Source organism: Chrysemys picta, chromosome 25, assembly GCF_011386835.1.
Source record: "Chrysemys picta bellii isolate R12L10 chromosome 25, ASM1138683v2, whole genome shotgun sequence".
Classification (NCBI taxonomy): domain Eukaryota; kingdom Metazoa; phylum Chordata; order Testudines; family Emydidae; genus Chrysemys; species Chrysemys picta.
Window position 1 is genome coordinate 9528477 of NC_088815.1, and position 16915 is coordinate 9545391.

Sequence of the window (16915 nt, forward strand, 5' to 3'; positions counted from 1 at the left end):
GATGGGGGGGTGGGGGGTGCAGGGCGCAGTCTTTTGCTATGAAACACAACCACCCCAGCTATGAACAGACCCGGCGTCCGCAGGGACCGGGATGAAACGCACGCTCTCTCGAATCCACCTCAAACGCAGCCCCTATCTGAATGCCAACCGGTTGAACCATCAAAACACGGCTGTGCTCTTCAAAGCTTCCCGCTCTCCCACACTGTCTCAGAGGAGGGCTCCGTGGCTTCAAGGAGATTAACCCCCCCTCCTCCGCACCCGCCAGTGAGAGACTTAAAAAAAAAAAAATTGCCGTCTGTAATATTAAAGGGATTGCTTTAATGTGAACTGCAAGGCAACATTTGCTGCCTGCATGGTAGGGTGGAGTGTTACTTTACACACACACACACACACACACACACACACACACACACACACACACACACACACACACACACACACACACACACACACACACACACACACCCCCCCAGGACTCTAGCCTGGCCCTTGGCAGTGAGGTATTCTGCCCTTCAAACACTGTTCTAACAATAACACACATGTTAAACCAAGCAGGATGGGGGCATGCACAGCAGGGTTTTCCCCGGAGCTCTGGGTGGGAGGGTGAAGGGAACCTTGCATTTGTTTGATCTCTCCTCCCTCTACAAAGTCTAGGCCCCAGGCTAGCACTTGGGGAAAAGGTTACTGCTCCTGAGAACATCTGTCCTGCCCAAAGTGGGGCAGACAGTGAGAGAGCGGACCTTAAAAACAACATGCTGCCAAGGAGGAGGGATGGTCCAGTGGTTAGGACCCTAGCCTCAGACTTACAAGAGTGGCCTTCAATTCCCTGCTCTGTCATAAACTTTCTGTGTGACCCTGGGCAAGTCACTTAGGCTGCGACAATCGAAGACCCGCAGCCTGGCTGCAGCGGACTTGGGCTTGTGGGGCTTGGGCTGCAGGGCTAAACACTGCAGTGTAGACGTTTGGGCTGGAGCCCCAGTGATGGGTCTCAGTGCCCGGGCTGCAGCCTGAACATCTACACGGCAATTTTTATCCCCGCAGCCCGAGCCCCAGTCAAGTTGACGTGGGCTGTGATATGCAGAGCCACCGGTTTTTTATTGCAGTGTAGAGATACCTCAAGGGTCTGTCTTCCCTGCAGCTGGGAGCGTGCTTCCGGGGTCAGGGAGACAGACACACAGTAGCTGTGCTTGAGCGCTCGTGCTAAAAATAGCGATGGAGCCAGGGTTAGCTTGGGCTAGCTGTCCGAATACAATCCTGCCCGGACCCCTGGGGGGGCATTCTTAGGAGGCGAGCCCACGCTACTCCCAGCTACACTGCTATCTTCAGCATGCTAACTCGAGCACAGCTAGCATGTCTGTCTGTTCATGCTGGAAGGCACCCTCCCAGCTGTAATGTAGACATCCCCTTAGCCTTGCTAGGGATGTCTACACTACAGTTAAAAACCTGTGGCTGGGCTCACGGGGCTCAGGCTAAGGGGTTTGCAGTGTAGATGTTCGGGCTCCCGCCTCACAGAGCCCTGGAGCCCGGGCCCAAACGTCTACACCACGATTACACAGCCCCTTAGCCCCAGCACGAGCCAGCCATGGGTTTTTTAATTGCAGTGTAGACACACCTTCTGCTCCCCATCTGTACAAGGAGGCTCAGAGCACTGCCCTGCCTCACCGGAGCATCATTCTTAGCAGGAAATCAAAATCTCGTCCTAAGTATTTTTATTCTATCAGCCTAAGCCTCAGTACCCGCTAGCCCAAGGGAGAAATGCCTTCCCCCATTGCTTTGTGGCTACCGTCCAGGGCTGCCCGGGTGGGGGGCGGGGGTGGCAAGTGGGGTAATTTGCCCCAGGACCCGGGCTCCACAGGGGCCCCCATGAGAGTTTTTCAGGGCCCCTAGAGCGGGGTCCTTCACTCGCTCCGGGGCCCCGGAAAACTCTCGCAGGGCCCAGGCCCCCTGAGCTCCTTCCGCTCTGGGTCTTCGGCGGCAATTTGGCGGCGGGGGGGTCCCTCCACTCTGGGACCCGCCACCGAAGTGCCCTGAAGACCCACAGCAGGGGGTCCTTCTGCCCCGGGACCTGCCGCCGAAGTGCCGGGTCTTCGGCAGTGGGGGCCCCCCGCCACCGAAGACCCCAGGCCCCCTGAATCCTCTGGGCGGTCCTGCTACCGTCGTCCTTAAAATCATGTTGGCATTCAAATGGAAGACGTAAACACTGCAGCTGGGACCCAGAAACACAGACTCGCCGTAGCACTGCTTGAACTAGTGCGCTAAAAATAGCTGTCAGTTGCAATGTAGACACACCCTGGACCCACAAAGTTGATTTTAAGGTCCAGCCCCTTGTGAGTTGCTAGGGCTAGCAGGGAGTGCTTTGTACCAGTGACTAGCTGGGAACCTCGGCTTTCTAATGGCATCAAGCCCGGAGGGTTTAGAAGCTATTGTCGGAGAAAAACAGAGTTCTTACTATTTTGGTTGTCAGCCAGGACTTAAGTGCTTCCACACTACTGAGCTCTTACGTCTCTAACCCAGCAATGTTTTTTTCAGCAGTGGTCCAGTTCTCTGATATAGTCACAGATCTTGCTCCCACCAGCCCGTCTTTAAATATGCAACTTAGTTAGTCTGGTCCCACTTTGATGTCTGGATTGTTTCCACTATCGAGAAGCAGCTGACTCGACCTTCCCTAAGAGCTCGGGGGAAAACCCTGTGGTATGTGCTGACTAAAGGAGCAATCAGGATGGCATTGCGAAGTGTACAGGGTGGGGCGCGGAACAATGCATAGAAACACTGTAACAGGCTTGAAAATAGACAAACGAGCACTGAAAAAAATAAAGAAAGAACAGACAAAATGTCACACCACAAATGAAGAGGGTGGAAGGGAAAGGACAGAACGGGGACCAGGCAGGAAGCATTTTACTTACATATTCAGCAGTGTCATCTGTTTCCCACTGAGCAGAGAACAAGAGAGGATTTGCAAGTGAGAACACAAGAGGGAGAAGAGGGGAGAGAGAGACACACACAGCGTGAGGAAGAAGTCCCCGGGGAAGTGGCAACTGGAGGTCAGAGGTTACCAGGCCAAGGTGAAGGAAGAAGTAGAATGGGAGAGGTTAGTAGATTTTGTAGTGACCTCGGCTTGATTTAAAGGAATGGGGCCCCGCCCTGGGGCCTCCCAGAAACGAGAAGGATGGAGCCTACTTATCCCGGAGTTGGAGAATGGCTCATGGTCGTCTTCAACAGCTACAGTCTGGGAGCGTGAATTAACTGAATACGACAAGGGACTTGTTTGTCGGAGAGATGCTGTGCCACTTACCAGTATTTTGGGTCACTTGGGGCTATAACCCAAACAGATGGCCCTCCCCACAAGCCGCCACGGGAGAGGAAGGGGGCAGAAAGTCCTCACCTGGGCATCAGCCAGCATGACATCCTTGATCTGGGGCAACCCCTTGGCCTCTCCGTTCTCCATGCGCACATAGTGGACCTGATAGCCACGGATCTGCCCGTGCTGGCGGTTCTGGACTGGAGAGCGCCAGAACACTTGGATGGCCGTTGAGTTCAGAACCTCCACCTCTACTTTACGAGGTGGGGCGCTGGGCACTGCGGGGAAGGGAGAGAAAAGAGGGTACAGGCGTTAAGACTTAGCGCTGGACGCTTATCCAGGTCGCATGGGGCAGGCACGTACTGCATCTAGAGCCTTGCAAGTGGGCTGAGAGTCAGCCAGACTTGTGGAAGGCCACCACATCTGCCATCGGCTATCGCACGCTGTCATGGGCAGCGTCTGGACGGCCGCAGCGTAGCTCGCCAATCTGGATGCACGAAGGTGAGCTCGTGTCTTCTCTCTCTGCTCAATCTTCCTTCCATGAGCCCCTTCCTCAGAGCTGCCTGCCTAGAAGGAGCTGTATAATTCTGGATCAAATCCACTGGCAGACCTGATTTCTGAGGCGCTAGCCAAGGAAAGCACTGGCTGTGCTTGAGGGACACTGGGACGATGCTTGCAAGGAAGATGGGACTGAACCAGCCCTTTCCAGCCCTTGCCTCTCAGGCATTTAAATGCATCTGGTACTCAGCAGCAGCGGTCTGATCTTAGGGCATGAAATGCGAAGAGACGCCGTGGAAAGGAATTGGGATGGAAAAGGGATTTGGAGCAAACAGCGTACGGGACCTTGGCCAGGACAACACTGCAGCTCTATCTCCCCAGGGCGCTGGAACAGGGTGGGCCGGGGGCCAAGGCCCTCCCACTTTTTACCGGCCATAAGGGGGAGCGATCGGGGAGGGACGGAGAGGAGCAAGCGGGGGGGGGGGGAGAGGGCTTGGGGGAAAGGGCGGTGTGGGGGCAGGGCCTTGGAGCAACGTAGGGTGACCAGCCAGCAAGTGTGAAAAATCGGAACGGGGGTGGGGGTAATAGGAGCCTATATAAGAAAAAGACCCAAAAATCGGGACTGTCCCTATAAAATCAGGACATCTGGTCACCCTAGAGCAATGGGTGGCTGGAGGGAGGAGCCTCGGGAAGAACGGCCGGTGCGGGGGTGAGGCCTTGCGGGAAAGGGCAGGGCCACAGTTTGGGCGCCTGTAGCCCCCCCCCCACTTTTAGGGTGCTCCTGCTGTCTCCTATTACTCTGAGCAAGGTATTACCTCCAGTAGTGGGTATCGTGTTAGGATACAGGCAGAGGGACGGGCAAATGGGAGAGCTGTTAAAGGTGACCTGCAACGGAAAAGAAAATTGGACTTGGGTCCTTTTTGGCTTGTTTGTGATGGAGGAAGACAGCCCAGAAAGGTTTTGTTTGTTTTTTAAATTGTTTCCTCTTTTTCGCTTGCTTTATCTTACCCAAGAAATATCAGTTAAATCAAGTCTTCCCTGTTCTTGCTTGAGGTCTCCTTAGGAGAATCAGAGAACTGGAACAAGAGCTCTCTTAGTTCTTACATGAAGGGGCTGGGTTGTTAACCCTTTAACAAAGAGATCCCTTCTCCCGTTTCTCAGGTTTTTGAGTTAAATATGCCTTAACGACAAAGATGGGAGGTCATAATCTAACTAGCTCTCCAGCCTGCCACAGAATTTCCTGGGAAAAACAGTGTGGACAAGACTTGAATGCCTGGATGTTAAAAAAAAAAAAAAAAAAAATCAAGCAGGAAAAGAAAACCATAGAGGGCCTGGTTCTCAGAGGAGCTGATGTCCATGGCACCTGCAGGTTGTTAGGAAGATGGGTGAGGAAATCTGGGGTGGGGGGCGAGGGGGGGAACCTTCAGGCTTTCTTCTGGCATCAAAAAGCGGCAGCAAAAGGGACCCAAAAATCCAATGTCTTTTCCTTTGCAGGGAAGTCTCCTCAGCCATGTATTTGTGGCGGGCTCGGGAGGAAAGGAAACCGAAAGGAGATGGAATTACCATCTTCGTCTGTTCGGACGACGACTGGCGAGCTCTCCGGGCCTGGCCCCACCTCCGTGTGCGCCACCACGGTGATGCGATATTCTGTCCACTTTTCCAGCTGTTCCAGGAGGATCTGATTGGTGGTTGGGGGGATATCATTCACCTCCTTAAGTTCCGTGTCCTCAGAGTCCAGCGCTCGATAGCGGACGCTGTATCCAGCCAGGACACCGTTTTGGCTTTCGGCCGGCGGAGGCCGCCAACTTACCAGAATGGCAGTGGATCTGGTGCTGACGCATTTTATGTCTTGAGGGGGGGCAGACGGTTCTATGATGGGGGAAAATTCAGGGGGGAAGGGAAGAAGGGGAAAAAACAAAAGATGGGAAAGATAAAAAAAAAGAAAATGATAACAAAAAAATCTAAAATAAAACATACAAAAAATTTGGTTTAGGAAGATAAATTAAAAAAGAAGAGAGGGGGTTGGTTTTTTAAAAAATAAAAAATAAAGGCAAGAGAAATGAAACGGGGGCATCGGAACATAAATGTTACAAAGCAAAGGAATAAAACACAGAGCGGGCTAGCCCAACGCGTCCTTCATTTTCAGCTACGGGTGACTGGACCACAACTGAGCAACCAGCCCTTCCTTCCTGGGACGGGCAGTTTTTAGCTCCTGTTTTTAAAGCAGCCTTGCAAACTTCGGTACAACCAAAGGCAAGTCATGTTCCCGATGAACTGGCAAAGCTGCATTAAGCCAAAGTTTTTAAACTATGCTTAACACCAAGATTTGCAAAAGGGACTAACCAGGGACCTGATTTTCAAAGGTATTCAGGTGTCTAAAGATGCAGATGTGTGCCTAGCAGGATTGTCAAAAGCATCTAAAAGTGCCTAACTCTCATTGGAGTGAGGTGCCTAAGCCACTTAGGTGTGTTCAAAAATCTCATTCGGCACTTATCTGCATCTTTAGGTGCCTAAATACCTTTGAAAATCTTACCCTAGGTGATCTTGGATGCTTTGATCCCCAGAGGGCGGGTGCTTGGCACTTTCTGAAAAGCAGAAATGTGTCTCAGGTTGGGGACCTAAACTCAAGTCTCCATTTTGGAAAATCCTGGCTCCAAGTCCATGGTTAAGCACCTAAATTCGACAATGTTGGCCTTAAGTTCCCCATCCCCATGTGTTATCACCATCCGTAAGCCTGATAAGGGCCAGGTGACGCACAGGTGTGTCTGCGCTGGTAGATCTACAAGGCAAGTTTGCTGATGTGCTCTAAATCAATAAACCGCAGCCCCGGCAGATAGCTTTTCAGCCCCTGCAGGGGTGGGCAGATGCTTGGAGTCAGGGTGTCCATCAGGATGAATACATAAATGCTGACCACCATTTAAAGGTTATTTAAAGATTATTCCTGGGCCAAATCCTACAGTCCTTACACAAAGTCCCACTGAAATAAATCAGGGTTTTAGCTGAGCATAAAGGGCTCAACTGTGGTCTGACAGTGGGGAAATCTGGGCTAAATTCACTGACGTCAATGGAGGTACACTGGTCTATAATGAGTATGACCGAAGGGAGACTCTGTCCCCAGGACTACAGGGTTGGAATCCCTTTACGTTTGTATTACTGACCTCCTGCTGGGGTGTTTAACAATCTCCCCGTCTGCTTTAAAAAAATCTAACCGACTTTTCACCATTTGTGCTGTGCCTTCCCTTTACTCTGCTTGGCCAGTGAAAATAGATTCATCGTTTTCACTTCTGTTTACATAGCCAGTTTCCCTTTCTGGCTTTCATGCACTGTTGTGTTTGGGTTGCAAACTTTACATTATATGGGATGTTTTTTAAAACAAACAAAAACTGATTTTCACTGATTTCTTTATTAATTGAACACAAACTCTTCTATTAAGATTAGTTTTGTCAGATCTTTTCTCTCTCCCTGCATCCAAAACCTTAAGTTTTGGGCCTAAACTGCCTTCACAAGGCTCCTTTAACAAAACAATTAAAGCTTTCCCCAATTCGCTCCTTCCCATCAAGAAAAGGAGATTTCTGTGCAGTGACCAGGCAAAGTTCTGCTCCCTGGGGTTATGATCTCCAGCAGCTGGCTAGCCACGCCAAATAATAGAAAACATGTCAAACAAACAACCAAAGAAACAAACTTGAAACAAAAAATAAATCAATCCATTAATTTCAAAATGAAAGATCTCTCAAAAAGGAAATCATAATAACAAAATAATATCGATATATAAAGCAAATCCTTCCAGAACGTTCCCAGTCTGTTTACCTACCTTCCAAACGTCAACTGCTAACTTAAGACTTTCTTACGTGAGAACAAGAGAAACTGAGCTACGAGGCCAGACCAAGCTCCTGGTGGGTTTCTGAAAACGATTTGCTTTTAGGATATTGCCCTTCCCCGACAACTACTAGCTCCTCTATGCTGGTTACCTAGCTATTGCAGTAATGACAGACGACCACTCTCTGATCTATCCTATTTCTGACAGATACCAGCACCCAGACTGGCGACAGGGTGGCCAGATTCCCCGTAACAGACAATTCTCTCCACCTGGCCTGACCATAAAGGATGATGAAACAAAATAGGCCGGTGTGCTGTCCCCTTCTGCAACGTAGAGGCATCTACGCCTTTTTCATCCTGAGCTGGAAGACGAAACAGCCCCAAGGTGCCTCCAGCTACCTGTCCTCGGCACCCAACGCTCAGCCCCGCGGGTGGGGTCAAAAACTGCTTCCGCTCCTCCGAACCCAGCTGAAGCCACAAGGGCTGCGAAACCCACTGCGGAGAGGGTCTGACCTGACCTACCCTTTCCATCCTGAGCCTAAGGCTCCAGACACTGATAATGAAAGCCACAGTAGGGCAGAGCCCGGAGCTCTGGCCTGCGCTTGGGAGCGCTGTTTCCATCAGCGGCGGCTGAGCCTGGCACTTTCTCACTCACCCTCTAAGCTCCAGCCTGAGGACCTGCCGCATGTCCCCGGAGCGAGACCTCCTTTCGGGATCATTTGTAGCACTTTCCCTGGTTAAAAGGGAGGCGGGGGGCACCTGTGCCCCACACCGCTCTCAACTGACCACAACGCCTGGATGAAAACACCCACCAAGTGCTGGCCATGTTGGAGAGACACTCTTGGGAATTCATGGCACGGTGAGTTTCCTTCACAATCCAGCCCAACCTGCACGGAACCGGCGGGGGTGTGGGTGTGCGCGTGCGTAACAGGTGACATGCTTCACTTAGCCCAGGGAGCTGTGTGCAGTAGGCAATGAAGCTCTGCAGATCCCACGCTGCGGATCTGGGCTCCGCCTCTCCACCAAATGCCTTGGCTACACAGGGGACTGCCATACAGCAAAGAGCTCACTGCGAAGCATGTAACTTTCTGTGCTCACACATCTCTCTTTTCACCAAGCAGACAGCTTTTTGAGACCCCCCTCCCCCTTCCCACCCATTCCTCCCCCAGGGGCGGCAGGATATCCAGGGTGCATAGGAGACAGCGCAGTGACAGGGTGGACTGTATTTGTGAATCAGCTTGAGACCAGCCAGTACTCACCTGAGCTGCATCTTTTACAGGCTTTAAGTTGACTGTCCAAGCCACAAGAATGACCCTTACTGACCTCGTACAATACAATGCGTTTAACCCTTTAGGTACCATAGACTTTAGATCATTGTAATTTCACTCAGAGCCTATTTGGGGTGGAGAGAAGGATCAGTGCAACTGGGTGGGGGAACATCCCTCTTAGGAAGGAGCAGAGAGGTGAAAATCCCTCTGGTTCCTTTGTAAACCCATCCCGCACGTTGTCCCCCCCCCCCCTCGCTCCTGTCAGGTGACACCTGCTTCCTACACCAGGAGAAATTTTTGAATGAGAAGGGTATTCAGAAACTCTAAGGGCTTCACAGCTAGGATAGAAAAGGCGACATTGCCTTAGGCCTCCAAGCATTTGATTCATTATTTTCCAGTCTACGTCTCTGGTACTTGAAGAGTTAAAACCCAGCTACTTCAAGAAGAAAAAGATACTTTACCTTTAGTTTAATGGATTTTACTTTGGTTATGATGCTCGGGAGAGCCACCCTGACAAGAGATGTGGAGGGGCTGTGCAGGGGGTGCATGCAGGGAGGGGCTGCAGGCCAGGCATGCATGTGTGTGACAGCTGAGACTGGTGGAGAAAAAAATCACACGGAACATCACAGCAGGTGGCTGGGGTGGAGAAAGCTTTGGTGTTGCAGAGATGAGGTGGGAAACTGCCCAGGCAGTAAGAGAGACAGACAGTGCGGGGAGCTGGCTTCACTGGGTTGTGAGGGCATGCAGAGAGACAGACAGGCAGGCAGGTAGATGGATGGGGAGAAAAAGAGAGCCAGGAAGCAGGCCAGGAAGGAGCTGAACGGAAAAGGGGCTGCAGAGGAAAGACACAAAAAGCCTGCCCGAGCCAGAAGGTCTATGAGCCGAGGATGCCACCCGGACCGGGGAGAATTGACTCGTTCGTCCAGCAGCCGGCCAGGAAAAAACGTTTCACCACATTACAAAATGTTGACAGCTCCCCAGCTGAGGTTCTTAAGAGCGTTAAATTCGTGAAACTGACGGCTATCCCTCTACAGCCGAGCTGCAGACCAATGGAACAAACCACGCCTTCTCCTGGGCAAGTGCCAGGATAGAAAGATCCCCAAAGAAGCCCCCCACCTCCCATCTCCTCTTTTTTTTTTTTTTTGGAAAACCTCCAGCGTCGCTAGGCCCTAGAGCCATTTTCCACCCCGTGACGCCCACCCCTCTGGACTGCTTGTATCCAACCAGAAAGCCCAGTTCCCAAATCCTCCCCCCGACCCAGCCCCATGACTCCCAGAACGAAAAGCTCTAGTAAAACAGAAGCAGAGTGTGGGAAAGTTTTGACACCTATTCTTGATCCTTTCGATTCATTCTTTTTATTTCTTGGTGCTGATCAAGGACATCTGGTTCCTTCTACTGGTACCGAACTGGGTCAGAACTGGAACCAGCGGTGTTTCAGCAAAGCCAGGAAACAATTTTCTTTTTATATAGATACCGACTTTTATAAAAAACAAACAAACAAACAAAAAAAAAAACATTTCAAGGAAGGAAGCAAACAAACAAACAAGCAAATCTCTGAATGGACTGGAGGCTTGAGAAAGCCCCGGTAAGAAATTCTGTCTGAAGTAGAAACAGAAATTCCCCTTTTTTCTCGCTCCTGGGCAAGAGAGGGAAGGGGAGCTGACAATTAAAATGGAAAGACGAGGCGGGCCGCCCAGCTGAGAGGCTGCTGCTCCCACTTGTTAAGGGTTGTGAGCGATGGGAGCTCGCTTGCGCTCTCACGCGCTGACCAGAGCCATTTCTGAGCTAGTTCTGCTCGCGGCTACTCCAAACTGCGGCCGAGGGATTTAGTAGAGATGAGAGGAGACAGAAAACACAAAGAACAGCTGCCACAGCCACTCATGCAGTGAAAAAACACCTCATTTAAAAGCAAAGATCTGTGAAAAGCCCAGGTTGAAATATTGCCATCCAGGGCTGGTCATCCCCAGGGCAACAGCGAAGGGAGACAATCCATTAAACTAAAACCAGCACATTTGGGTTACATACACTCCATCCTGGTGTCGTTAACCCCCCCGCCCCATTCCCCCTCTCTCCAGCTCTGCCCAAGCCCCAATGGCCTGTCTCCACAGGCTATGAAATCGCTTATGAACAATGAGGTGGGGGCTGCTTTCCCGCAGACCGATGACAATGTTAGTTTTATTAATCACCATCTACCCCCCGGCTCACAAACCTCTTGCAGAGAGCTCTCTTAAACCCCTCCTGTGTCCCTCCCCAGCAGCTCCGGCTCAGTTTCTGCTGGTTAACGACCCGTAGCTTCAAAGGTGGAGGCGGGAAGCCATCCTCACTGCGCATGCTGAGCATGAAGGGCCGATGGGGACGGTGTCAAGCTCGTTAAGCCGTCCACCTCGTTAAACCGCTCCTCTCACGCAGTGGCCCCCGGCGCACCCAAATCTTGGCTATCTAGATCATGGAGGGGGGAGGCGGTGGGGTCCATAAGTACTGGGACAACCGCCTCCCCACCGAGAACACCAGCCGTGCAATCCTCTCCTGTGAGGACGGTCCCGTGAACTCCCCACGGTTCCATACCCCTGTACCCGCCATCTGTGGCTCCCTGACTGTCTTCCCCTCAGACAAGGCTGGGAAAGGAGAGACACCTACTAGACTGCAGGGTCCGCTCCCTGACCTCCGGGGTGTAGGCCCCCAGGCCCAGAGCCGAGCGGGCAGCCAGCCGGAAGACATACTCAGTGTTGGGCTTCAGACCTTCCACTGTGAACGAGGTCGTCGGGTCAAAGGTCTTCAACACCTGGAGGTGGGTGGGGGGGTTTAAGGGAAGGGGAGGGAAGAAAAAATAAAAACTCAGAGCAGAGACATGAACACCCCCCAAAAAACCCACCCTACTTCCCTCACACCCCAGCCATGGGAGGGTCCCGCCATTCTGCAGGGGAAAGGGGCAGAACCATCATCCCCCACGCCTCCCTCATGGCACTCACCTCCCTGCCGCGATCTCCTTCCCTGTAGCCGAGTTCGTACTTCACGATGATCTCCTGCCGGGGAGGGCTCCACGACACTCTGATGCTGGTCTCCGTCCTGGCTTCCGCTTGGAAGTTCATCGGCTGCCCAGGAACTAAAATTGACAGAGGAGGAATCCACGGGGTGGGGTTGGACAGCCAGCGCAGAAGAGGAGAGAGAGAGAGAGAGAGAGAGAGAGAGAGAGAGAGACGGGCCCAAGATTACTGGGCTATTTAGAAGACTATTTCCCCCCACACACACGGCTTATCAATAAGTAGCATATGGATGCGTGATCCTGACTCTCACCGCGCCTGCAGGAAGGCAGGGGTTTTTCTTTACAGGAGCCCAGTGTCTGTCACCCTGCAGGGCCAGGACAGTAAACTATCTACAGTTGCTGGAGACAAGACAGTCCTGGATCATGGTGTCCATCGTGCCACACAGTGCAGGACACAGCCCCCTACCCTTGAGAGACGTTTTCAGCCTCTCCCTGGCTTGGACGGTTCCGGGAACCGTAACGTAGAGAGAGCAGACGTCCCAGGCCTGCAGCCAGAATGGAGCTCCTGATTACCAGGGAAGGAAGGGGTATGCATTTCTGACAGAGAAAGGCACTCGGAGGAACTCAGACAGAAGCGAGGTCAAATCCTCTGTTCGTTCACAGAGCATTCTGGGTAAAGACATGCAGACGAGTACAGCCAGCATATCCCACTTGGCTTCTAAAACCCTCTCATGTGCCTGCCACAACAGGTAGCACTAGATACAGACAGAATACGGCTCTGCCTTCCTACAGTACCTTTGATCAGAGGCTCTCAGCATCCTTTAATACCTCCACCTCCCAAGGTGTGGTGTCTCTAATCAACCTACTTTAGAGGTGGGGAAACTGAGGCACTGTTTTACCATGACGTGCTCAATGTCACACAGAGAGGCAAGGATAGAGCAGAGGACTCCTGTCTCCTGGCTGCCCGCTGTAACCACTAGACCACACACCCCCTGACAAGAGCTAGGAACAAAACCTAGGAGTCCTGACTCTCAGGGTCCTCTGCTCCAGCTGCTGGACAGTTCTTCCTCCCCAAATAGCTATTTCTATTTAAGCCGAAGACACGTAAGCAGATGACACTAAGCTGGGGGGAGAGGTAGATACGCTGGGGGGTCGGGATAGGGTCCAGAGTGACCTAGACCAATTGGAGGATTGGGCCAAAAGAAATCTGATGAGGTTCAACAAGGACAAGTGCAGAGTCCTGCGCTTAGGACGGAAGAATCCCATGCACTGCTACAGGCTGGGGACCGACTAGCTAAGTGGCAGTTCTGCAGAAAAGGACCTGGGGATTACAGTGGACAAGACGCTGGATATGAGTCAGCATTGGGCCCTTGTTGCCAAGAAGGCTAACGGCATATTGGGCTGCATTAGTAGGAGCACTGCCAGCAGATCGAGGGAAGTGATTATTCCTCTCTATTCAGCACTGGGGAGGCCAAACCTGGAGTATTGCATCCAGTTTTGGGCCCCCCACTACAAGAAGGATGTGGAAAAATTGGAGAAAGTCCAGCGGAGGGCAATGAATATGATTAGGGGGCTGGGGCACATGACTTATGAGGAGAGACTGAAGTAACTGGGCTTATTTAGTCTGCAGAAGAGAAGAGTGAGGGGGGATTTGATAGCAGCCTTCAACTACCTGAAGGGGGGTTCCAAAGAGGCTGGAGCTCGGCTGTTCTAAGAGGTGGTAGATGACAGAACAAGGAGCAATGGTCTCAAGTTGCAGTGGGGGAGGTCTAGGTTGGATATTAGGAAAAACTATTTCACTAGGAGGGCGGTGAAGCACTGGAATGGGTTCCCTAGGGAGGCGGTGGAATCTCCATCCTTAGAGATTTTTAAGACCCGACTTGATAAAGCCCTGGCTGGGATGATTTAGTTGGGGATTGGTCCTGCTTTGAGCAGGGGGTTGGACTAGATGACCTCCTGAGGTCCCTTCCAACCCTGACCTTCTATGATTCTATAAAGATGATCAGTAAAGAGGAGGTGCTCTGGAGAGAGCCCTGGGTCAGTGTTATCATTGCGCTGTGAGCCAGCTAACAGTCTCTCCCTACAGAAGCCCCCTGCGGCAGTTCAGTCTGTCCGTGTCCACGTGGACCCAGAACTCACCTCCTTGCTGTGTTTTGACCTGGATGGGGTCAGAGAGAGGCCCATCTCCCACGGAAGTGAAGGCCAGGACCCGGACGGTGTAGGTTTCATCCTCCAAGAGGCTGCCCACTGTGGTCAGGAGGCTGTCGTCTACATTGTGTTTCTGCCAGTTGCTCACCGGCTGGTCCGGCTCCATGGTGTAATACACCCTGTAGCCGCGGATCTGCCCGTTGGGCTCCACCGGTTCCTCCCACTGGATGATCATGGTGGTGCCGCTCAGCATCCGCCCCTGGACGCTGCGAGGAGCACTAGCTGGTGCCTGCTCCCCGGTGCGGGTCACCACGGACTCGCTGGGAGGCCCCTGCCCGATGGTGTTGACAGCAGACACCCAGATCTCATACTCCGAGTTGGGGCTGAGTCCTCCGATGCTGTAACGCGTGGTAGTGATGTCCTCTTTGATCTGGTAAGGGCCATCCTGACTCTTGGACTTGTACTCGATGACGTAGTAAGACACCGGGTCGGGGTTCCCCGAGTCCCAGGTGATGGTGATGCTGGTTGCCGTGGTTTCTGTTACCACGGGCGTCCCGGGAGCCTTGGGCAGCGCTGAGGATGGGGAAGAATAAACACTTTAGAACCATATGTTAAAACGGTGTCTAATTGGCAAGTTAGGGCTCTGAGAGCTGGCAGCGCGGTACAGATCACAGCGCGGCTGTTCAGTAAAATGCTGCTGAAATATTATGAACCTAGTTACGCTCTTTATTACCCTTCTTAAACTGCTCCATCAAAAGGAAGCATACAACAAAACATCTGGAATTGTTAACACAGACTTCAACTGAACATCCCAATGTGCTGAGGAAAGCTGGTTTCACACCCAACTCCTTTAGAATATGGAAAAAATATCTCCTTAAATATCACTAGCTGTCCCTAGACCTGGGTATCTCTGGCTCTCTCTGTGCCTACAGTATGAAGTTACTGGACAGCTTTCTCTAAAACTACGCAGTTCTCCTTGGTCTAGAAAGCTACAAATGAGTAAGTTTGCTTTGGTTCCCCACCCCCATGCCCCTCCAAATGTGCTCTCTAGACCCACCTTCTCCCCCAAGTCTGCACTCTAGATTTGGGTTCCCCCTAAGCACATACTCAAGAACTCCCAAGTACATGCTCTGCACCTGGGGTTTACCCAAACCCATGATCTAGACCATCGCCTGAAGCACATACTTTAAATCCCTCCAAGCACATGCTGTAGACCCAGGCCCTTTCTAGATCTACCTCCCTGTTCAACTTCCTTGCTGGAACATATTGCAGTTACTTTCATACAGGAACAGAAAGATAAAGACAAAAGGCAGAATGTGCCAGCGGGACATAGGTTCCATATCTGGGAAGATAGAATATTCAGACAATGCATCATAGCCGTCAGCTTTTAAGGTTAATATTATGAGACAGCAAAAAGAAAAAGAAACAAACAGAAAAGCAAAGAAGTGTTTCAATCCAGCCCCGGGCATCCTTTTGCCAGCATCTCAACCTGCTCCCTGCGCAAACAACTCCGGTGGAGTTTTGTGCAATAATTCCAAGGGGTCCCTGTTCCCCGCTGTTGCCAGAGCTCCCTTTCCCACATGCTCTGACCAAGGGGGATCTAGTTTCCATTTACTCCCCTCTCTCATGTCCTTATGAAGGCATCCCTTTCCCTCCTCCCCAAATTCCTTATAGACAGGGTCAGTGCTCAGAGCAGACATCAACTCTGCACTTCTCCCAGCCAAGGGGATCTGCTGCTCATGCCTCTCAGCTGAGGAGAGAAGTCTTCAAGCCATACATCTGTGCTCCTCTTGGGAATCACAAGCTTCAAGCTGGGTTTCCCACGTGGTGAGGCAACAGAGAAGGTTTCCGTAAGACACCAAGATGAGGCTGTGGTGCAAGGAACTGCATGCCAGAGATGGGCAGGTTCTGAACCCTCAACAAGAGTGGGATGCAAGCCCCAGTCCCCGACCGCTCAAGGTTCCCCACACATAGGCCAGCCTCGTGACCCAGGATGAAAACAAACATACGGTTTGAATCTCGGTTCCCCTGATAAATAACAGCTGCTAAAGCCAGGAAAGGCCCCAAGCCAGTGATGGAAGCTGGTGGCTTCCAATCAGTTGGGGATTTTTTTGTGCCACGGGCACAATGAGAACTCACGCACTAGCATGCCATCCTCATGTGCACACTCACAAACATCTGCCCACACATACATGCACACCAATGCCTTTGCAAGCTCATGCACGCACATGTGTATTTGTCCATACTCGTGTGCGCTTACACCCACATGATTGCATGTAGTCATGTATCCATATGCTCACACAACCATGCTCATCCCTGATCTCATGTGTCTACATGCATGAGCATGACCCCATACACTCACGTGCTCATACAACTACATGCTCGCATGCATCTGCACACTTCCACACATAGCCACACGATCACAAGCATGACCACGAACCCACATGCTCACCTGCATGGTCCTGCAACCACACACTCATTCGTGCATGCTCACCCGCATGGTTGCTCACGCTCGCATAGATGTGCATGCTCATACACATGGCCATGCACCTGCATGGTCGCTCACACATGTGCACGCTCACATGCATGGTCACGCCCCGCATGCTCATTCTCTTACATTTCACTGTGATCTGAGCCACAGCCTCTATCACCCCCAGGCTAGACATGGCCACGCAGGTGTAGTTAGCTGAGTCCTTGACGTCAGTGAGCTCCAAGACGTTGCGGCCCACCGGCATGTCATCCTCAGGCGTCAGGTCTTCTGCCCCCTGCATCCACTTGACATACGGCATGGGCGAACCCACTGCCACGCAGGTGATGTTGACGTTACCCCCGGGCATGATCTCATGGCTGACGGGCAGGATGGAGAAGCGAGGTGCCACCCGGCGAACTGCGGACGAGACGCAC

At 51.9% G+C, this 16915-nt stretch overlaps 1 protein-coding gene across 12 annotated transcripts in view; it reads right to left on the bottom strand.

Moving 5' to 3' along the window:
• Positions 1-16915, bottom strand: part of PTPRS (protein tyrosine phosphatase receptor type S) — a 253032-nt gene that overhangs the window by 47394 nt on the left and 188723 nt on the right. For 8 of the 12 annotated variants that reach the window (XM_065578681.1, XM_065578674.1, XM_065578677.1 and 5 more), the window contains 7 exons: positions 16629-16898; positions 14003-14584; positions 11850-11983; positions 11518-11662; positions 5360-5665; positions 3383-3576; positions 2904-2930 (listed from right to left, as the gene is read on the bottom strand). In XM_065578681.1, coding sequence (XP_065434753.1) covers positions 2904-2930; positions 3383-3576; positions 5360-5665; positions 11518-11662; positions 11850-11983; positions 14003-14584; positions 16629-16898 — 1658 coding nt within the window. The remainder of the gene's footprint in view (positions 1-2903; positions 2931-3382; positions 3577-5359; positions 5666-11517; positions 11663-11849; positions 11984-14002; positions 14585-16628; positions 16899-16915) is intronic. The other 4 variants (XM_065578678.1, XM_024105738.3, XM_065578683.1 and 1 more) reach the window with 2 other exon arrangements.